The sequence below is a fragment of the Sarcophilus harrisii genome, chromosome 5 (assembly GCF_902635505.1).
Source record: "Sarcophilus harrisii chromosome 5, mSarHar1.11, whole genome shotgun sequence".
In the NCBI taxonomy this organism is placed as follows: domain Eukaryota; kingdom Metazoa; phylum Chordata; class Mammalia; order Dasyuromorphia; family Dasyuridae; genus Sarcophilus; species Sarcophilus harrisii.
In genome coordinates this window covers 187,994,333-188,013,903 of record NC_045430.1, presented here as the reverse complement: position 1 = coordinate 188,013,903, position 19,571 = coordinate 187,994,333, and the positions used below count along the sequence as shown (strand labels likewise).

The window sequence follows — 19,571 nt, the reverse complement described above, 5'->3', positions numbered from 1 at the left end:
AAGAGAAAGGAAATCAAATGATGCTGAGCAAAATGATCAGAATTACAATATTGATATAACAACATTATATAGACAAACAACCTTGAAGGACTTAAAAATGCTGATCAATGTTTTGTCATTGATAAGTCCAGAGAACTTATGATGATGTATGTTGCCCCACACACACACAACAGAGAGGTAAAGGGCCCAATGTGAATGCCCAATGGTGAATGCCATTCCCCGCTCCCTCATCCTCATTCACTTCAGATGGGCTCTACATCCTTTCCTTCTCTGCCTTCTCTCTTCCATTATGCCTTCTGGAACATCCTTTCTATAGATATTAACTTTCCTTTCATGCTAAATTTCTTCCTCTTACACTTTTTTCATCTTATTGTACTGAATGAATTATGGTTCCTAGTGGAAGAAGGTGCCTTTTACTACTATGGCTAACAGCCAAATATGTCTTAGAGGAGATCACAGAAGACAAAATAGATACTTTTCCGAACTTGAAATTTTAAAGCTTTTGTACAAAATAATTGCAGCTGGAATAAGGAGATACAGGAGAAGAAAAAAATATCTTTACTAAATCTCTCAGGGTAAAGAACCCATTGTTTCATTCCTTTAATTAGAGCTCTTGATGGAGGAGGGGTACTTATAAATGACTTTATAAGATCCCTGACCTTGGTTATGGTTAATCTATGTTATCAAAGAGAGTATAGATTTCAGACATACCACATTCACTAGCTGATCCACCCACCAACTGGAAGAATTGCTGGGCAATTTTCAGATGGTCTCTCTGAAAGACAAAGAAATCCTTTCATTAGAAAAATAAGCAGAGTATCCATATTTTTAATAAGACACTAATAATAATAAAAAAACATAATATATAAAACATATATATAATATAATAATTAAAAATGATAATAAAACATAATATAAAACAAAACATTAAAAACTATAAGATACTGACAAATTATCAGCAAACATGAACACCTTTAAAGAACAGAAATACAGTATCATATATAAAGCTGTGAACTTCTATCATATATATGTTTTCTTGCTTTAAAGAATATATAAAACAGAACTATGCCAAAAATATCATCATATTATTATTGGCTGTTCTTCAAAGGTTTAAAGTGTCTTCACACATAGGATTTCATTTGGTCTTTGAAAAAATTATTGATCTTATTAGTAGTAATAAGAAATTTGCAAACTGGAACCAAAGAAAATTTGCATAGTGTTTTATAGATAAAGAGGGAAAAATCAATCAACAATTAAGTACTTGATGTCTGATATACATAAGGGAACTGAAAGCTAATGGCATAAAGTATGTTTTAGCTTTTTTTTTTTTCAGTTTAACATTAAAATAAAAATAAAAATTTATCTCACTTCTGAAGTACAATTATAATGTAACCTGTTTTTGAAAAAGGATTGTACTTTCAACCAAATGAAGCTAAGTATGTGTTTATATCTATACATTATCAACATCATTATTCTATGAATAAACAAAAACATGAAAAATTACAGTGCATGAGAAGAGCTTTGAAAAGTATTAATTGCTATATATATTAAAATATTATTATATATAAAGTCTTATACATATCAGAAAAAGTCCCAGAAAGCAAGGGGTTTTTACATAGAGTTGATATTACCCTCATCATCTAACATATGCCATAATTTTGCTAAGATGTTTGAACAATTTTTAAAATTTTTCCTGGCTACATGATTAAAAACAAACTGGGGTGTGGAGAGGATCTATAAAACTATCACATGATCTTGCTTGATAAAAGCAATGATTATGGATGTGGCTTGCTCAATGAAAAATGATAATTCTCAGTATCAAGGGAAAGCAGCAATTGTTTGCTAAATAGTCCAAAATACCTTGAATGTAAGCTGATGATAGATATACAGAATGAATGGTATTACAGAATATGTTCATTTTGAAAACCACCTTCAACTGCAAAAGAACCTTATAATACTCGTTTATATCTACTACAAATCTATAATGTCATAAATACCAGAGATTTTATACTCACCAAACCCATTTCTTGTCCAAGAGCTGCATTAACTACTCCCTTAAGAATGTATTCCTACAAATATAGAATATTATTTTAGTAAAGATAATAAAGGCATGATGGGATTGTTTGAGTCATTTCAATTACATTCAACTTTCTGTGATTCCATTTGGAGTCTTCTTGGCAAAGATAATGGAGTAGTTTGCCATTTCCTTTTCCAATTCATTTTACAGATGAGGAAACTGAGGCAAACAGGGTTAATTGACTTGCCCAGAGATGCAGCTAATAAGTGTCTGAGGATGGATTTGAACTCAGATACTCCTTACTACTTTATCTACTGCACCATATAGCTGTCCCTGGGTTTAGATAGGATCTTTCAAATTCAATTTTAGTATCTTCGATAATCCTTCTAACCTAGTATGTTCTTTTTACCTAGTTCTAGCAATAGATACCCAAGAGATACTTAGGTGTTTTTAGTCCAGTTCCCAAGAGACAATGTGTCTACATGCTAGAATATTTGTACAAGTAACAGTGACACTAAGCTTTAGTAGAAAAAATTTAAGAGTATCTAGATTACATTTAATACTTAATTTTTTATAACTATTGATCAGAATGTATATAATAGGATCTGTTCCAGTACCACTTGTGTTACACTTTTTAATACTGTCACTAAAAAGTCCTAACCAGTTGATATATGGGCTATTTTGATTCAAAATGCCTCAAAATAGGAAAATAGATATGGAGATATTGAAACTTACTAAACTTGGTATATCACTGGCCTGGTCTCTGTGGTTTAAAAACCCACATTTTCTATTTGTGAATTTCTTTGGGTACCTATAATTTTTGGGCTCATCATTGCTATAAACATACAAATCTTTATACTCTAGCCCTTTTGAAAAACCAGGCAGGTGCAAAGTAGGTCAATAAAAAGCCCAGGATACTCACCTCTTAACATTTCTACATTTCAGGAAAATTGTTTTCTAAATTAATATACACATCTCTTCTAGCAGTTCTCAACCTAGAATCTCTTTTCATGAGCCTTTCAGTTTACCTTTTTCAAGCTCTCTTGATTTTTTTTCTTGATTTTTTTCTCAAATTGTCTTTATTAGAAAACATAATATATATATAATAAAACAAAACATAAAACTATAAGATACTGACAAATTATCAGCAAACATGAACACTTGCAAAGAATAGACATATAGTATCATATATAAAGCTGTGAACTTCTATCATATATATGCTTTCTTGTTTTAAAGAATATATAAAACAGAACAGTGCCAAAAATGCCTTATTCCTTGTGAACTTCCTATGACTTCTTCTAAAAATCCTTCTACTCTCTTCTGGGTATTTAAAAATGCTAATTGACAATCTTACTTTTTTTTCTTCTTTCCCTTTTGTCATTCTTTTCATTTTCAGCTCAATAATATTCTACTATATTCATATGCCATAATTTGCTGCCATTCACCATGATGGGCACTTGCTTTCTTTCCAATTCTTTGCTCCAAAAAGATGTAGCTATAAATATTTTAGTACATTTGGCTTTTTTCTCCCTGTCTTTGATCTCTTTGATTCTGACCATAACATCTCTGAGTCAAGAGGATTAAGTTCCACTGGTTTTCAATAGGCTATAAGTAGTGAGAAAAGATAATATTATCAATTACCTGAGGAGTTGTAGGTTCTAGATCTTTAATTAAGTTATAAGCCTCTTGTACATCATCTGAAAGACCAAGAAAATTAGTTAGAATGAATTCTACATAGTTCCTCTTATACTAAAACATTTTAAGAATTAAATACAATGATCCTGAATAAATGGCTCTGCTTCAGAGCCCATATAACAAACTGCAGTAAAATCACTCAGAACCAGGGTTCTAAAGCTCAAAAAAAAAGATCACCTCATACAGTCCTTTTATTATATAGATAAGCTAACAAACACTTCATAGAGATTACTTGGCATCTTGGTTTTGAAAAATCTCATCAAATTTTTCAGATTATATGCTGATTTCAAAGCAACAGAAATAAATTCAATAAAAATATTTATGAAGTGCCTGCTCTGAGCAAGGTGTTGTACTAGGTAGTAGAAATACAAAGAAGAAGCTTACAATTTAATGAGGAGGGAAGAGATTTATTTAAATAACTCTCTTATAAGGCAAAGTGGGAAAAAGAAAAACTTTTATTATTAAATTAATTATAACTATTGATCAGAATGTATATAATAGGATCTGTTCCAGTACCACTTGTGTTACACTTTTTAGTACTGTCATTAAAAAGTCCTAACCAGCTGATATATTGGCTATTTTGATTCAAAATGCCTCAAAATAGGAAAATAGATATGGAGATATTGAAACTTACCAAACTTGGTATATCACTGGCCTGGTCTCTATGTGGTTTAAAAACCCACATTTTCTATTTGTGAATTTGTTATTAAATGTTATTAAAATGTAAGTCTGGAGTGAATCTTTTTTAGCTATTGAGTAGGATGGAGGAAAAGCCTTTAGGGAGGTTCAATTTGATTGGATCCATAGAAGGGAAGGACTTCCCAAGATAGAGAGAGATGAGAGAAGAATGGGTATCCTATTACAGGCAAAGACGAGATGGTGACATAATTTAAGGCACTGAGAGAAGAGGTCAGAACAAGAATGGAATAATCCACTTTGCCTAAAAGGATATACAAAAGTTTAAAATACAAGCTATCCTCAAAGTCTTAGTGCAGATTTATGCCTGTGTAGTTTGAAGTTTAAACTACCTAAAGTTTAAAGGTCATAGAATGGGGTAAGCACTGAATGCCAAAATCAGGAACTGATATTATATTGCTTATTAAAAGGAGAGAGACTTCATGTTACTATGTACTTGCTAACCATTTTTTCATTGGTTACAGAAAAACTTGTTATTAGATGGACCATTTATTTGCAATAATATTTCTTCTTATTGTTCCAGGATTTGGTTAAGAATTATAAGATGATTAATCCTAGCAATGTTATATGACATATATCATCTGGCTTCTCATGAATTACTATTAAGACTTGTTAATTACTTTTTAAGAATGACACAATGTCTAAAAGAATAAACTATACCTCATGATCAGCCAATCAATAACGAAAATTTTTATTTTCTTTTAATAACACAATAATTGAGCCTTACTGTTTCCAAGCATTCAACATGTTCTGTCATGGACTTAGTCCAGTGGATCTATTATACACTAGTGTATCATCTAAGTGTGAGTATTACATAACTTTGGTTATCTTCTTAGGATCTAGCATAATGCACATGACTCAGGACAATAGAAGTTCAATAAGTATCTGTTGAACACTAAATGAAAAAAAATCCCACATTATCCAAATTACTCCATTATGTGAATTATGCATTCACATTTAACAATATACTTCTATATTTTAAAATTTAGCTTTCTCATTTTTTTCTTTCTTATTGAGAACTCAGCAAGTACCAATGTAAAAAATTGCTTAGTACATTAGCTCATGTTTTGGTTTCAAATAGTTATATAGAAAAACATATTTTTTGTTATATAGTAATATAGTTATACATTTTATATATATATAGTTACATATATATGTAATATAGCTATATAAGAGTTACATAGTAAAACATCTTTTGTCCCTTTCAGCAGGGAAAACTTGTAGAAACTTCATCAGAGTGAAGAGAACAGAATCCACTCAATAATAACTTCTTGTAGTCTAACACTGGTGGAGTGTGTCATTCAGAACTGAAGGAAATGCTAAATTTTAGTTACAGGCTTGTAGAAATAAAGCTGTATTTTTTTCCCATCCAAGTTAATAGATCCTAGGTTAAGAAACCCTGTCTTACTAGCTAACATGACATGAAGGGAAAATAGCCAATGTTGGAGGGGATGTGAGAAAACTGAGACACCAAAGCACTGTTGATGAAGTTATGAATCAATTCAATCATTTGGGAGAGCAATTTGGAACTATGTCAAAAGATGAAAACCGTGTATAGCCTTGATCCAGCAATATCACTATTAGGTCCCTATCCCAAAGAATTTTTTTTAAAAGGAGAAAGATCCCTATGTACAAAATTTATAGCAATTCTTTTTTGTGGTGGCAAAGAACTGGAAATTGAGGGGATGCTCATCAATTGGAGGACAACTGAACAAGTTGTAGTATATGATTGTAATAGAATACTATTATGCTATCAGAAATGATGAGCAGGAGTGTTTCAGGAAAAACTAGAAAAATACAAAGTGATGCAAAGTGAAGTGAGCAGAACTAGGAGAACATTGTACATAGTAACAATATTGTACGGGGATCACCTGTGAATCACTTAGCTATTCTGAGCCATATAATGGGCCAAGACGATTTATTTCAAAGGAGTCATGATACTTGGTAAATAAAGATATCAGGCCCAATTCCCTTTCTTTCACACATATTTTCCAAGATTGGGCCACATCATTCTCATGGCTACATTCCCAAGGTGAGATAGTCTGAGGATCCAACTACATCATTCCCAAGCCCAGGTGACCTGGGAATTTCTTGAAAAAAAAATGGGGTTTTTACTGTCACAGTGTAATGTTCTTTTGGTTTTCTGGAGGTCTTTGGAGCAGTCTTCTTTTCAGTCAGAGTAATAATCATCTCAAGAATTGGCAGGTGTTAGAGTCCAAAGTCCAAATTCTTTTTTATCTCCTTTAAAGTCTTGTCTCCTTGCCTGGGGCTTCACCTAGCTTTCTTAGAGGCCTTCCAGAGTCTTGGTTTCAGTGAAGAATATGCAGGAGGACAGGTCTGCCACCACAGGGTGTGAAATGGAATGAATGAATCTGAGTCCCAGGCCTTGTGCTTCAGCCTCCAGTCCGCTTGTCTTCCCTAGCTCTGAATCTGAGCCTCTCAGTCCCCCAGGAGAGCCACCAAAACCCTGACTGCAAGTGGAAATGAATCTTGTCCAGTCCTTACTGGCTGTTATATACTCCATTATCATAGGTATGAATCTTGTGGAACTGTATTAAATACTAAGTACATGTACTGAACTATAGAACTATAAAGCACCATGCTAAACTAGATAACCATTGTATTTATCAATTCCACCAACTTAACACCTTGTAAGAATCCTTGTTTCAGAATTCTGGCTCATAACATCAGAGTTATATGGCTAATCCATGCTAGATATAAGACTTACTATCAATTTGGAGTGGCACTAAAAATCATTATTCAGTATGCCATGTTTTTTTTTTTTCTCTACAAAACTTATTTATTACTTCATACATTCTCTATTTTGACAGCAGCAGACTATGTTTCAATTATTACACAAAAGCTCAGTCATATCACAGACTACCTTGGTATGAAAAGAATTAATCAGTGATTCAATTTTATTAGAAAAAAAAATAACTTACTTCCCCCTAATAACTGCCCATGTGCATGTTATACCTACATTTATTTATTTTTTAAAATATAACTTTTTATTGACAGAACCTATGCCTGGGTAATTTTTTATAACATTATTCCTTGCACTCACTTCTGTACCAACTTTTCCCCTCCCTCCTTCCATCCCTTCCCCCAATATATCCTAGATACAATATATGTGTGCAGAACCGAACAGTTCTCTTGTTGCACAGGAAGAATTGGATTCAGAAAGTAAAAATAATCTGGGAAGAAAAACAAAAATACAAACAGTTTACATTCATTTCCCAGTGTTCTTTCTTTGGGTGTAGCTATTTCTGTCCATCATTGATCAATTGAAACTGAGTTAGATCTTCTCTTTGTTGAAGAAATCCACTTCCATCAGAATACATCCTCATACAGTATCATTGTTGAAGTATATAATGATCTCCTGGTTCTGCTCATTTCACTTAGCATCAGTTCATGTAAGTCTCTCCAAGCCTCTCTGTATTCATCCTGCTGGTCATTTCTTATAGAACAATAATATTCCATAACATTCATAGACCACAATTTACCCAACCATTCTGCAATTGATGGGCATACATTCATTTTCCAGCTTCTAGCCACTACAAACAGGGCTGCCACAAACATTTTGGCACATACAGGTCCCTTTCCCTTCTTTAGTATCTCTTTGGGATATAAGCCCAGTAGTAGCACTGCTGGATGAAAAGGTATGCACAGTTTGATAACTTTTTGGGCAAAATTCCAGATTGCTCTCCAGAATGGTTGGATTTGTTCACAACTCCACCAACAATGCATCAGTGTCCCAGTTTTCCCGCATCCCCTCCAACAATCATCATTATTTTTTCCTGTCATCTTAGCCAATCTGACAGATGTGTAGTGGTATCTCAGAGTTGTTTTAATTGGCATTTCTCTGATCAATAGTGATTTGGAACACTCTTTCATATGAGTGGTAATAGTTTCAATTTCATCATCTGAAAATTGTTCATATCCTTTGACCATTTATCAATTGGAGAATGGCTTGATTTCTTATAAATTAGAGTCAATTCTTTATATATTTTGGAAAGGAAGTCTTTATCGAACCTTTAACTGTGAAAATGTTTTCCCAGTTTGTTGCTTCCCTTCTAATCTTGTTTGCATTAGTTTTATTTGTACAAAGGCTTTTTAATTTGATATAATCAAAAATTTCTATTTTGTGATCAATAATGATCTCTAGTTCATCTTTGGTCACAAATTCCTTCCTCCTCTACAAGTCTGAGAGCTAAACTATCCTATGTTCCTCTAATTTATTTATAATCTCGTTCTTTATGCCTAAATCATGGACCCATTTTGATCTTATCTTGGTGTACGGTGTTAAGTGTGGGTCTATCCCAGCATGCCATGTTAACGATCACTATACACTACAGTGAGTTCTAACTGGATTAGAGATATAATAATTAAAAATTAAAAAAACTTAAAATAAGTGGAAAAAAGATATTGTATAATCTGGTGAAAGAGAGAGAATAAAGTAAGAGGAGAACAAAATTTTCCTTTGTTTTTTTCCTTTCTGTTTTTCTATTACTTTGTTCTCTCTTCTTTATTTACCCTATCTGTGACCTTCTCTTCATCTCAACATCTTACAAAAGTCTTTTTTTGTGCTCTTTTTATCTGAAATTTTCTTCCTCTGACATATTTGAGAAATGGAGGTATATAAGATGAATATAGAAATGTGACTTTGCCATCATGAATGATAGTTAAATTTGCTGGCCACACACCTCTCATGAATAGATAGATATAAGGCCAGGAACCTATCAGGGCTGAAGAAGTTCCCTGGACACTCTCTTATTTATATTTAGAAGAGAAAAGAGAGATGGGAGAGGAAATAGCAAAAATAAAAAGAGGGGGAGGGTGGTAAAGAAAAAGAAAAAAAAACCAATAAAGGTGGGCGGAAAGAAAAGGACAAATAGGACATAGCAATATCCATCTAAGTTTTCTTAACTCTCTTCAAAGAAGTAAGAGCCAGTCAAGTACTAGTCAAAACAGAAATTAAAGTCATATTTGGATTTAAAAAAAGTTATCAAGTGCTAAAGACGTTATTCTCAGGAGTAAATTGGGGGGAAAAGGAATGGATTAATTACTTGAAATGAACAGTTTATCATAAAAGTCATATGTAAATAATCACAAGCAAGTTTAATGTTAGGGATGGCTTTAAAAACTAGAGAATTAGTTCTGTTTAAGATCAGATTTTAAATAGTTTGAAAGTCCTCCCAAGTTCAAACAAGATTAAGACCAATTATTTCCTTACCTTGGCGAAGATAGTAAATCACTAAGTTTAGTCTGGCCTCGGGAATAACATCAACCAGGGGAGGCAAAACCTGCAAAGCACCTTCACCACCTCGGAAAACAACCTACAGAGAAAGAAGTCATGTTAAGCCAGCAGCAAGTATAGGCTTCGGAGGGGGGTATCTAGAGTGGAGAAAGAGTTATTGCATATTCCTGGAGAAATGGTATCTAAATTAACTTCAAAATACTTAAATTTGTGGAGAAATTGTTTATGAATTATTTAAACTGATTATTATTTAGCTTTTGTTGCTTTTTTTGTCAACTTTTTTGTCCTGTCAAAATGTTTCATTTTTTAAACATCACCCTAAACTTTTGGAAACTATTTACAAAAATTTAAATAAGTACATGAGAAATAGAATAAAGTCAAAACTCCTAGGGCAATTTTCTTTCTTATTTCTCCATCCATTCTTTCCTACTATCCAATAAGTTCAAAAAATTATCTGTTTTCTGTCTATCCACAGTTAGAAATGGTTTGAAGTAGATGGTAAAATAATTATCTGTGGCCCAGACTCACTCCTGTTTTAAGAATTAGGAATATAAAATATAGGGAAATTATAAAGCCCTAAAAAGGGGTAGACTTTTGGGAGGGATAAATAAAAATGTGAGGATAAGGGGGGGAAAATTAAACAAAAAATCTCATATATTACTTTGGTAATCCAGGAACAGAAAAAAATACTATAAACTTGATTTGATCATAGAATTATTATGTTTGGTAAGAAAAGCCTTTTAGACAAATGAGGAAAAATGTAGGTTCTAGTATCAAGTTCTGCTTCCATACTTAACCTTGAGCTGGAAAATTTTAAAGATTTTTGCTCTAGATGATCTCTAGGCTGGAACTCTAACATTGTTAGGGAAGAAATGAATGGCAATTTTACTCTACTCTAAAATTTTAGTTTATTAAAAATTATGTGGGTGGTTCTTTAAAATCAATATGTAAATCTTCTGGAGTGGGACTGTCAGTAAGTAGTGGAATTTACTTTCAAAATATCCTATATATTGGTTGGTTTCAGTTTAAATAAACTTAACATTTTTATCTTATGCTACTATTCATATATCTAAATAGATGAATGTACCAAGTACATGTCAGTATTAATCAAAATAAAATTTGTATTTAAAATGTAGTTTGTTCAGAAAAAATTATAAATTTACTAATTGAGTTTACTTTAAAAAGTTTTATATTCATTTCAAATGGAGATACAAGCCGCCAAACTTTAAGTAATCCAGCATTTCTTAGTTTTTGTCACTTTATGAGAAGCTATATAATTGTACTAAAACAGAAATTGTCAAAAAAAATTATGTATAGAAATATGTCTTCTAGACTTCTGATAATATACTCCATAGTATTGGTATGAAAATTCCTGCTTTTCAAAAACTACCAGCTATATTATAGAAGGATGACTCCCAAATCTGTATTTCCAGTTCTAACCTTCCTCATTTCCATCTCATGATGATTACTACCCCTCCTAACTTATATTAATGATACCATTATTTTTTTAGTTATACAAGTACAAAGTCACAAGTCCTTGTACTTCCTCCATACTCAATACAACATTAATTTTTCCCAATATCTTTTGCACTTATCCTTTTCTATGTTTATCCTTAACTTAAAAAAAATCCTCATTTCATGTCTGGCCCAGTGAAACAAATAGCCTTCTACCTGGTCTTCCTGTTCTTATTATTTTACATTTTGAACCAATCTACAAAATTAAGTTAGATTAATCTTCCGGAAACATTGCCCTCATTTCATATCACTTTACCACTCAAAAATTTGCAATGGAACTCCAAATTCTATAGTTTAAAGAATAAATTCCTTAATCTGTTATCCAATCTGCAGTTGTCCATGTTCTATCTCTCAGGCTCAAAACTCTGGTAATTTATCTCATATTATTCACCAATCTAGTCTAAATGCAATGTTTTAGGTTCATCATTAGCCTTAGTATCTTTTTTTACTTTTATCATCAACCAAATTGCTTAAGTCACAGCTATCTAGAGTTTAAGCTTTCTTACCTCTGTGCCCTTACATATTACCATTTCTCCATTCCAGAATGTTCTTCCTGTTCCTCTCTACATACTGAAATTTTACCCATCTTTCTAAGCCCTGTTAAGTCCCAACTTGCCAATGAAGTCTTCCTCCCGAGGTTACTTATACTCTCCTCTGAATTTATAGAACTGTTTATGAAAATAATTTGGAAATTAATTATCTATAACTACATATCTTTTGTGCTACCTTTTGGGGTTGTTATTAACTTGTCATGGAGCAATAGTCTAGTTTAGGAATCATAAAACTTGGATTTGATTATCTTCTCTGCCACTAACAAGTTTAGTGATATACAAATTTTACTTAATTTCTCTGCACTTCACTTTCCTCATCTAAAAAAGAAGTGACTGAACAAATTCGTTTTTAGGTTCCATGTCAGTTTCATAATTCCACAATTCTAAAGAAATTGTCATTGAAGTATTAAATATATCAGAATATGAGGACTGAGAAGAGTTTACATTTGTGTTTAGGATAAAGGTACCAATCACTTTTAAGAGTATACTTTCAATATGATGGTTTCAACTGCAGCCAAACTCTATAAGTTCCATACCTCCCAGATCTAACCAATTACCAAATAATATTATAATGATTCTTGTATCTGTTCCTCTTTATTCATATTGCAAAAACACTAATTTGACCCTTCACTTCACTACTGCTTCCAAGAGCTTCCACTAGGACTTTCTATGGGGTCTCTGGTTTCAGGCTCACATGCAGCCAGTTTACCTCACACACTATTGGATTAGCCTTCTTGAATAAACCTCTTGTCATTGTCTATTCAAGAATTATAATGGCCCTCTGCCATAGAATTGATGTAAACCCCATAGCTTGTTGTTTAAAAAAGACATACCATAATTTGATCCCAATTTATTATTCGATTTTATTTCCCACATATAAACCAAATATACTTACTTACAAATATACTCTTATAAAGGATATTATTGTTAATCTTTCCTCTGTCCCTCTGATTATGCTGTTTCTTTTCTTGGAATGCATCTTTATTCCTCTCTAAATCTTACCCACCTTTCAAATTCTATCCCTATGATGAAGCCTTCTTTAATTACTCCAACCTATATTGATCTCTCTATAATTAGCATCTGCTACTATTCTCTTCCTTAAATTGTCTATTTTCTGTATACATAATCACAAGACTAAAAGATTCTTAAGGTAAGTAAACAATATATTAATACTTCTTTTATATTCCCCCTCCCCACAGCAAATCATTCAATGCAAATTTATTAGTTTCTTGGTTTATAGTAGAATGCTATTCACTGATGAAATTTCCTGCACACATTTATGTGTGTGTACAAATATATATATATATATATATATATATATATATATATATATACATGAGTGTATATATATTCTATATATACATATATATTCTCTCTCTCTTCCCTGACAAAATATAAGCTCCTTAATTTGAAGTGCTGTTTTATTGTTGTCTGTGTATCAAAAATACTTAACATTGTGCTTGACACATAACAGAGCTTAATAAATTCTTATTTATTGAAAAAAAAAAGAAATTTCCTGCACACATTCTTTTATAGAGTAAAATGTACTGCAATAGAATGGAAGCCGATTCATTCAAGATTTGAATCCATTATTTACCAGATTGTGCTTGATAAGTTCCTTGGCAAATTCAAAGGAAGAGGAGGCATTGTCCATCAGGCTCTTGAGTTCTGCCTAAAATTTTTAAAAAGACATAATTAAGAAAATCATAAAAATGTATAACTAGTGCTTTATTTCCTCACTCCCTTATTATATCCTCATAATGCTTTACAAAGTGCTTTCATGCATATTATCTTATTTATGTGTGTGGGTATATGTGTGTATATACACATATTTATCTGTGTGTAGACAAACACAGTAACCTTGAGAAGTAGGGTATTAATGTCCCCATTTTATAGGTAAGAAAACTGAAGTTATATGTTTAGTAAGTAGCAGAGCTGGAACTAGGTATAATTCTTCCTTTTTAATTTAATTGCAAACCTGGACCTGTACATTAATGCAGTCAAAATCTCTAATATTTCTTCAACCATTCATATTCTTTTGTCCATCAGTTTCCTTCTCTCTCTGCCTCATTAATCAACCCAAACCCCTGTAATCAGATATATCAACAATGTTTCCTAGAATAATTTCCATTCTGTTATACTTGCTAATAACCATTGCCTTCTTAGTTTTACCCATAAAATATAGGTATTTCCTATAATGCTACTCCCCAATCCTCTTCAATGTTTCTACTATCTCTGCAGACCTCAATTATTTCTATTGATTCAAGCACTCTCTCCTCACCTGTTTCAGAGAAGTATCCTTTCTTCTCGCCAAGGAAGTTGTAACCTTTACATCTATTACCTTGATACCATTCCTTCTGAGATTCCAGTCTACCAGACTAGCTTCTAGCTTGATCTTCATTCTCTCTCTTCATGTCAATACCAAACTTCGTGAAAGAGTAATCTATCCTTGTGCTTCATTTTCTCATCACTTATTCCCTAAAATCTTATGATCTGTTTTTCCCTCTACAATTCTACGAAACTGCTTAAAATTAACAACCAACGAATTCCTAATCATAAAATTCAATGGCTGCCATAAAAGAATAAGTTACAAAATCACCTATGAAGGTTTTCTATTTAATCATTTAAAATATTATTTAATAACTTTAGAATTCTTTACTTTCTAAATTTTGAGTTCCAAATTCTCTCCTTATGACTCTTCCCCTCCCACCAAGAAAACAAGCAAAATTATATTAATTAATTGCACATGTGAAATCACACAAAACACATTTCCATATTAGCTATATTGTACAAAAGAAAGCAAGAAAAATTACACTTCAGTTTGCACTAAGAATTTATAAGTTCTTTCTCTGGAGTGGATAGCATTTTTTCATTAGGAGTCATTTGAAATTGACTTAAGATCATTGTTACTGATCAGAGTAGACAAATTTTTCATAATGCATTTTTGTTACTTTATCTGATGATTTCCCAGTTCTGTTTACTTCACTTTGCATCAATTCATATAGATCTTTCCCCATCATCATTTCTCAATAGCACAATAGTACTCTATCACAATCATATGTCAATTTGTTCAGCTATTCCCCAACTAATAGATTTCTCCTCTAGTAGTAGTATTGCTATAGCTCCTTAGACATAGTTTCAAGTTATTCTCTAGAATGGCTGGACCACTTCACAAATCATCAATAGTTTATTAGTATGCCTATTTTCCCTCATTCCCTCCAACACTTGTCATTTCCGATTGGTTTGAGATGCTACTTCAGAGTTGTTTAAATTTGCTTTTCTCTAATCAATAATGACTTAAGAGCATTTGTTCATATGACTATAAATAGCTTTGATTTCTTATTCTGAATACTGCCTGCAATCCTTTGATTATCATTTGGAGAATGATTCATCGACTCAGGTCCCTATAATATTTGAGAAATGAGGCCTTTATCAGAGAAATTTGCAATAAAAACTTTTGGTATTATTCCATTATCTATGGTACCTTTTTAGCAAAATGTAGTTTCCCTGATTATTTCCTTTAATTGGATTTATTTTTGTTTCATTTAAGATCATGATTATTATTTCTGCTTTTTTTTTTTAATAAACTTCAGCTCCAAAACTTTAAAATACTTTCCACACAAATAAAGTCAGATCTAAACAATTGGGAAAATATTAAGTGCTCTTGGATAAGTCGAGCAAATATAATAAAGATTACGATACTCCCTAATCTATTTATTCAGTGGTATACCAATCAAACTCCCAAGAAACTATTTTACTGACCAGAAAAAATAACAACAAAATTCATCTGAAAGAACAAAAGGTCAAGAATTTCAAGGGAACTTATGAAAAAAAATCAAATGAAGGTGACCTGACTGTACCAGATCTAAAACTATGTTATAAAGCAATGGTCTTCAAAACCATTTGGTACTGGCTAAGAAATATATGTATATGTATACATGTTTATACAATTGTCTTGCTACACAAGAAAAATCAGATTTAGAAAGATGATAAAAATAACCTGGGAAGAAAAACAAAAATGTAAACAAACAATAATAGAAAGAGTATAAATGCTATGTTGTGGTCCACACTCATTTCCCAGTGTTCTTTCTGGAGTAGCTGGTTCTGTTCATTACAGATCAATTGGAAGTGATTTTTTGTTTTCCTTCTCAGGTTTTTTTTTTTCTTTCTAGATCTGATTTTCCTTATGCAGCAAGATAACTGTATAAATATGTATACATATACTGGATTTAACATATTTAACATGTATTGGTCAACCTGCCATCTGGGGGAGAGGGGGAGGGGAAAGAGGAGAAAAGTTGGAACAAGGTTTTGTAAGGGTCAGTGTTGAAAAATTACCCATGCATATGTTTTATAAATATAAAGCTATAATAAAAAATAAATAAACTTCAGCTCCAGCCCTTTAACTGTCTTTGTGTTTCAAGTGTGTTTTTGTAGAGAACATACAGTTGCTAATCCATTCCATTATCTGCTTCCATTTTATGCATGAGCTTATCCCATTCACATCTATAGTTATGATTCTATTTCCCATCAACTTAATTCCTTTTATTTACCTTTCTCTTTTTTTATCCTGTCCCTCCCCAAAACTCTGTTTTGCTTCTGATCACTGCCTCCCTTAATCTACTATTTCTTTTATCACCTCACCCCTCATATCTTCAATTCTCTTCCTCTATATTCCTCAGTTGGAAAATTTTCTCCATTCTACTTTATCCCTTCCCTCTTCTCCTAGTGAATCTCGCTCACCTCTTCATTTTTGGAGGAAATTTTTTTGAAATCATCTCAACATAATCAACTCACACTCATACCTTTTGGCTATGTAGATTCCCCTATGATAATGATAAAGTTCATAGGAATTACATGTATCAGTTTCCCATATAGGAATGTAAACAGTTCAATCTTATTGAATCCCTTATGATACTTTTTAATGTTTGTTTTTTAATCCTTTTCATTAGTCTTGTATTTTAAATTCAAATTTGTCAGTTCTGATCTTTTCATTAGGAGTGCTTGAATATCCTCCATTTTATTAAATATTAAGTTTTTCCTCTGAAGGATTATACTCCATTTTGCTGAATAGGCTATTTTTGGTTGTAATTTTAGCTCTTTTGCCTTTTGGAAGATCATATCCCAATTAAAATTTTTTCCACTCCTGACCCCTTTTCACCTGAGAAATTTTTAAGCAACCCCAAGTATATAGGTATATAAAAGAAACATACAAATCAAGTATTTATCGATAATAAATCACAAAGAAATTTATTTTAAAATAATTCTTTGTGTATACATATATAGAGATAATTTTACCATTTGTTAAAGACTAATGAGATGGATGTGCTTGTTTAATTTTACACAAAAAACTGAAATCTTGGCAGAATATTTGATACTGCAGGATGCAGAGTATCTTCAATGTTTGTCAAAGTTGATTTTTTGATATTTCACAATTCCCAAATTAAGGTATACTATATGGGGTCATAACTCAGTTTAAGAAACTTTGTTCTAAGAGGATAGTCAATCTTTTAGATCTATGGAGGAGGAATTGGTGGCCAAAGAACTAGAGTACATTATGGAATGCGAAATGAATAATTTTGATTATATTAAGTTAAACCGTTTCTGTACAAACAAAACCAATGCGGACAAGATTAGAAGGGAAGCAGTAAACTGGGGGAAAAATTTTTATATCCAAGAGTTCTCATAAAGGCCTCAGTTCTAAAATATGTAGAGAATTCATTCAAATTTATAAGAATACAAGCCATTCTCTGATAAATGGTCAAAAGATATGAACAATTTTCATATGGAAAAATTATGACCATTTATAGTCATATGAAAAAATGCTCTAAATCATTATTGACCAGAAAAATGCAAATCAAAACAACTTTGAGGTACTACTACACATTTCTCAGATTGTCTAAGATGACAGAAAAAGATAATGATGAATGTTGGAGGGCATTTGAGAAAACTGGGAGTTGTAAACTTATCTAACCATTCTGGAGAGCAATTTGGAACTATGCCCAAGGGGCTACCAAACTGTGCATACCCTTTTATCCAGCAATGTCTTTACTAAGATTGTATCCCAAAAAAGATCATAAAAAAGTAAAAAGGACCTATATGTACAAAATGTTGAAAGCAGCCCTTTTTGTAGTGGCAAGGATCTGGAAATTGAGTGGATGCCCATCAGTTGGAGAATGGCTGAGTAAGTTATGGTATATGAATATAATGGACTTATTTTTGTTCTATAAGAAATGATCAAGTAGGATTATTTCAGAAAGGGCTGAAGAGACTTACATGAACTGATGCTGAGTGAAATGAATTGAACCAGGAGAACATTATATAGAGAAAAAGCAAGATTATACAATGATGTGGCTCTTTTCAACAATGAGATGATTCAGGTCAATTCCAATGGTCTTGTGATGGAGAGAGCCATCTGCACCCAGAGAGAGGACTGTGGGGACTGAGTATGGATAACAATATAGCATTTTCACTTCTTTTGTTGTTGCATACTTGCTTTTTTGTTTTCTTATTTTTTTTCTTTTTGATTTGATTTTTCTTGTGCAGCATGATAATTGTAGAAACATGTATAGAGGAAATGTACATGTTTAATATACACTGGATTACTTACTGTCTGGAGGGGCGTGGGGGAAAGGGAAGAGGGAAAAAAATTGGAACACAAGATTTTGCAAGGGTGAATATTTAAAAATATCTATGCATATGTTTTGAAAATGAACTTTAAAAAGGAAAAAAGCAGCTTTGCTCTAAGCCCTCCATTTCTTTAATGTGGAAGTCACTAAATCTTTTGTGATTCTGGTCTGTGATTCCATGATGTCTGAATTGTTGCCTTCTGGCAGCTTGTAATATTTTCTTCTTGGGCTGGAATTTGGTGATAATATTCCTGGGAGTTTTCATTTTGGGATTTCTTTTAGGAAGTGCATCAATAGATTCTTTGAATTTCTATTTGACCCTTTGATTCCAGGATATCAGGGCAGTTTTCCTTGATAATTTTTTGAAATATAATGTATAGACTTTTTTTTAATCAAAGCTTTCAAGAATTCCAATAATTCTTTTTTAATTAAATAATTATTTTTATATTAAAAACAAATTTTTCACATTTGTTTTTAAAACATGAGTTCTAAGCTCTCTTCCTTATCCATACCCACAATTGAAAAACTACATGTGAAGTTATGCAAAGCATTGCTATAAAAGTCAAGTTGTGAAAGAAAACATAGATCTCCCACCCTAAGGAAAATTAAAAACCCTCAATAAAAATTAAGTTAAAAATATATATAGAGAGAGAAATAGAGAATGCTTCAATCTGTATTCAGATATACTCAGTTCCTTCTCTGACTATGGATAAGAATTTTTATCATAAGTCCTTCAGAGTAGTTGTGGATGATTGTACTACTGAGAACAACAAAGTCATTCACAGCTGGTCATCCCAGAACATTGCTATTATTTTGTATACAGCATATTTTATTTTGTTCATGAAGGACTTTCTAGGTTTTGTTTTGTTTTTCCTGAGAGCATCCTGCTCATCACTTCCCAGAGAAAAATATTCCATCAGAGAAATGTTCTTTGAAATTTTTTTTTACAATTATTGCTATTTATATTTCCCCCACATTTATTCTTTTTCACCCTGTACTTCCTCAAAAATGTTTTACTACTGACCATTCCTTTTCCCAATATGTCCTCTCTTTTATCACCCTCCCCCTTCCTATGTTCCATTCCCTTCCTATTTTTCTACAGAGGAAGATAGATTTCTATACCCTTATTGAGTGTATATGTTATCTCATACAAATTTTTTAACTGACAAATAGTACTTTATTTTTCTCCAATTGCTAGTCTAATAATTCTT

General features: G+C 32.1%; 1 protein-coding gene across 4 annotated transcripts in view; it reads right to left on the bottom strand.

Moving 5' to 3' along the window:
• Positions 1-19,571, bottom strand: part of TTC26 (tetratricopeptide repeat domain 26) — a 63,138-nt gene that overhangs the window by 17,057 nt on the left and 26,510 nt on the right. For all 4 annotated transcript variants that reach the window (XM_023504911.2, XM_023504908.2, XM_023504909.2 and 1 more), the window contains 5 exons: positions 13,329-13,403; positions 9,642-9,744; positions 3,659-3,714; positions 2,016-2,069; positions 712-775 (listed from right to left, as the gene is read on the bottom strand). In XM_023504911.2, the coding sequence (XP_023360679.1) occupies positions 712-775; positions 2,016-2,069; positions 3,659-3,714; positions 9,642-9,744; positions 13,329-13,403 (352 nt within the window). The remainder of the gene's footprint in view (positions 1-711; positions 776-2,015; positions 2,070-3,658; positions 3,715-9,641; positions 9,745-13,328; positions 13,404-19,571) is intronic.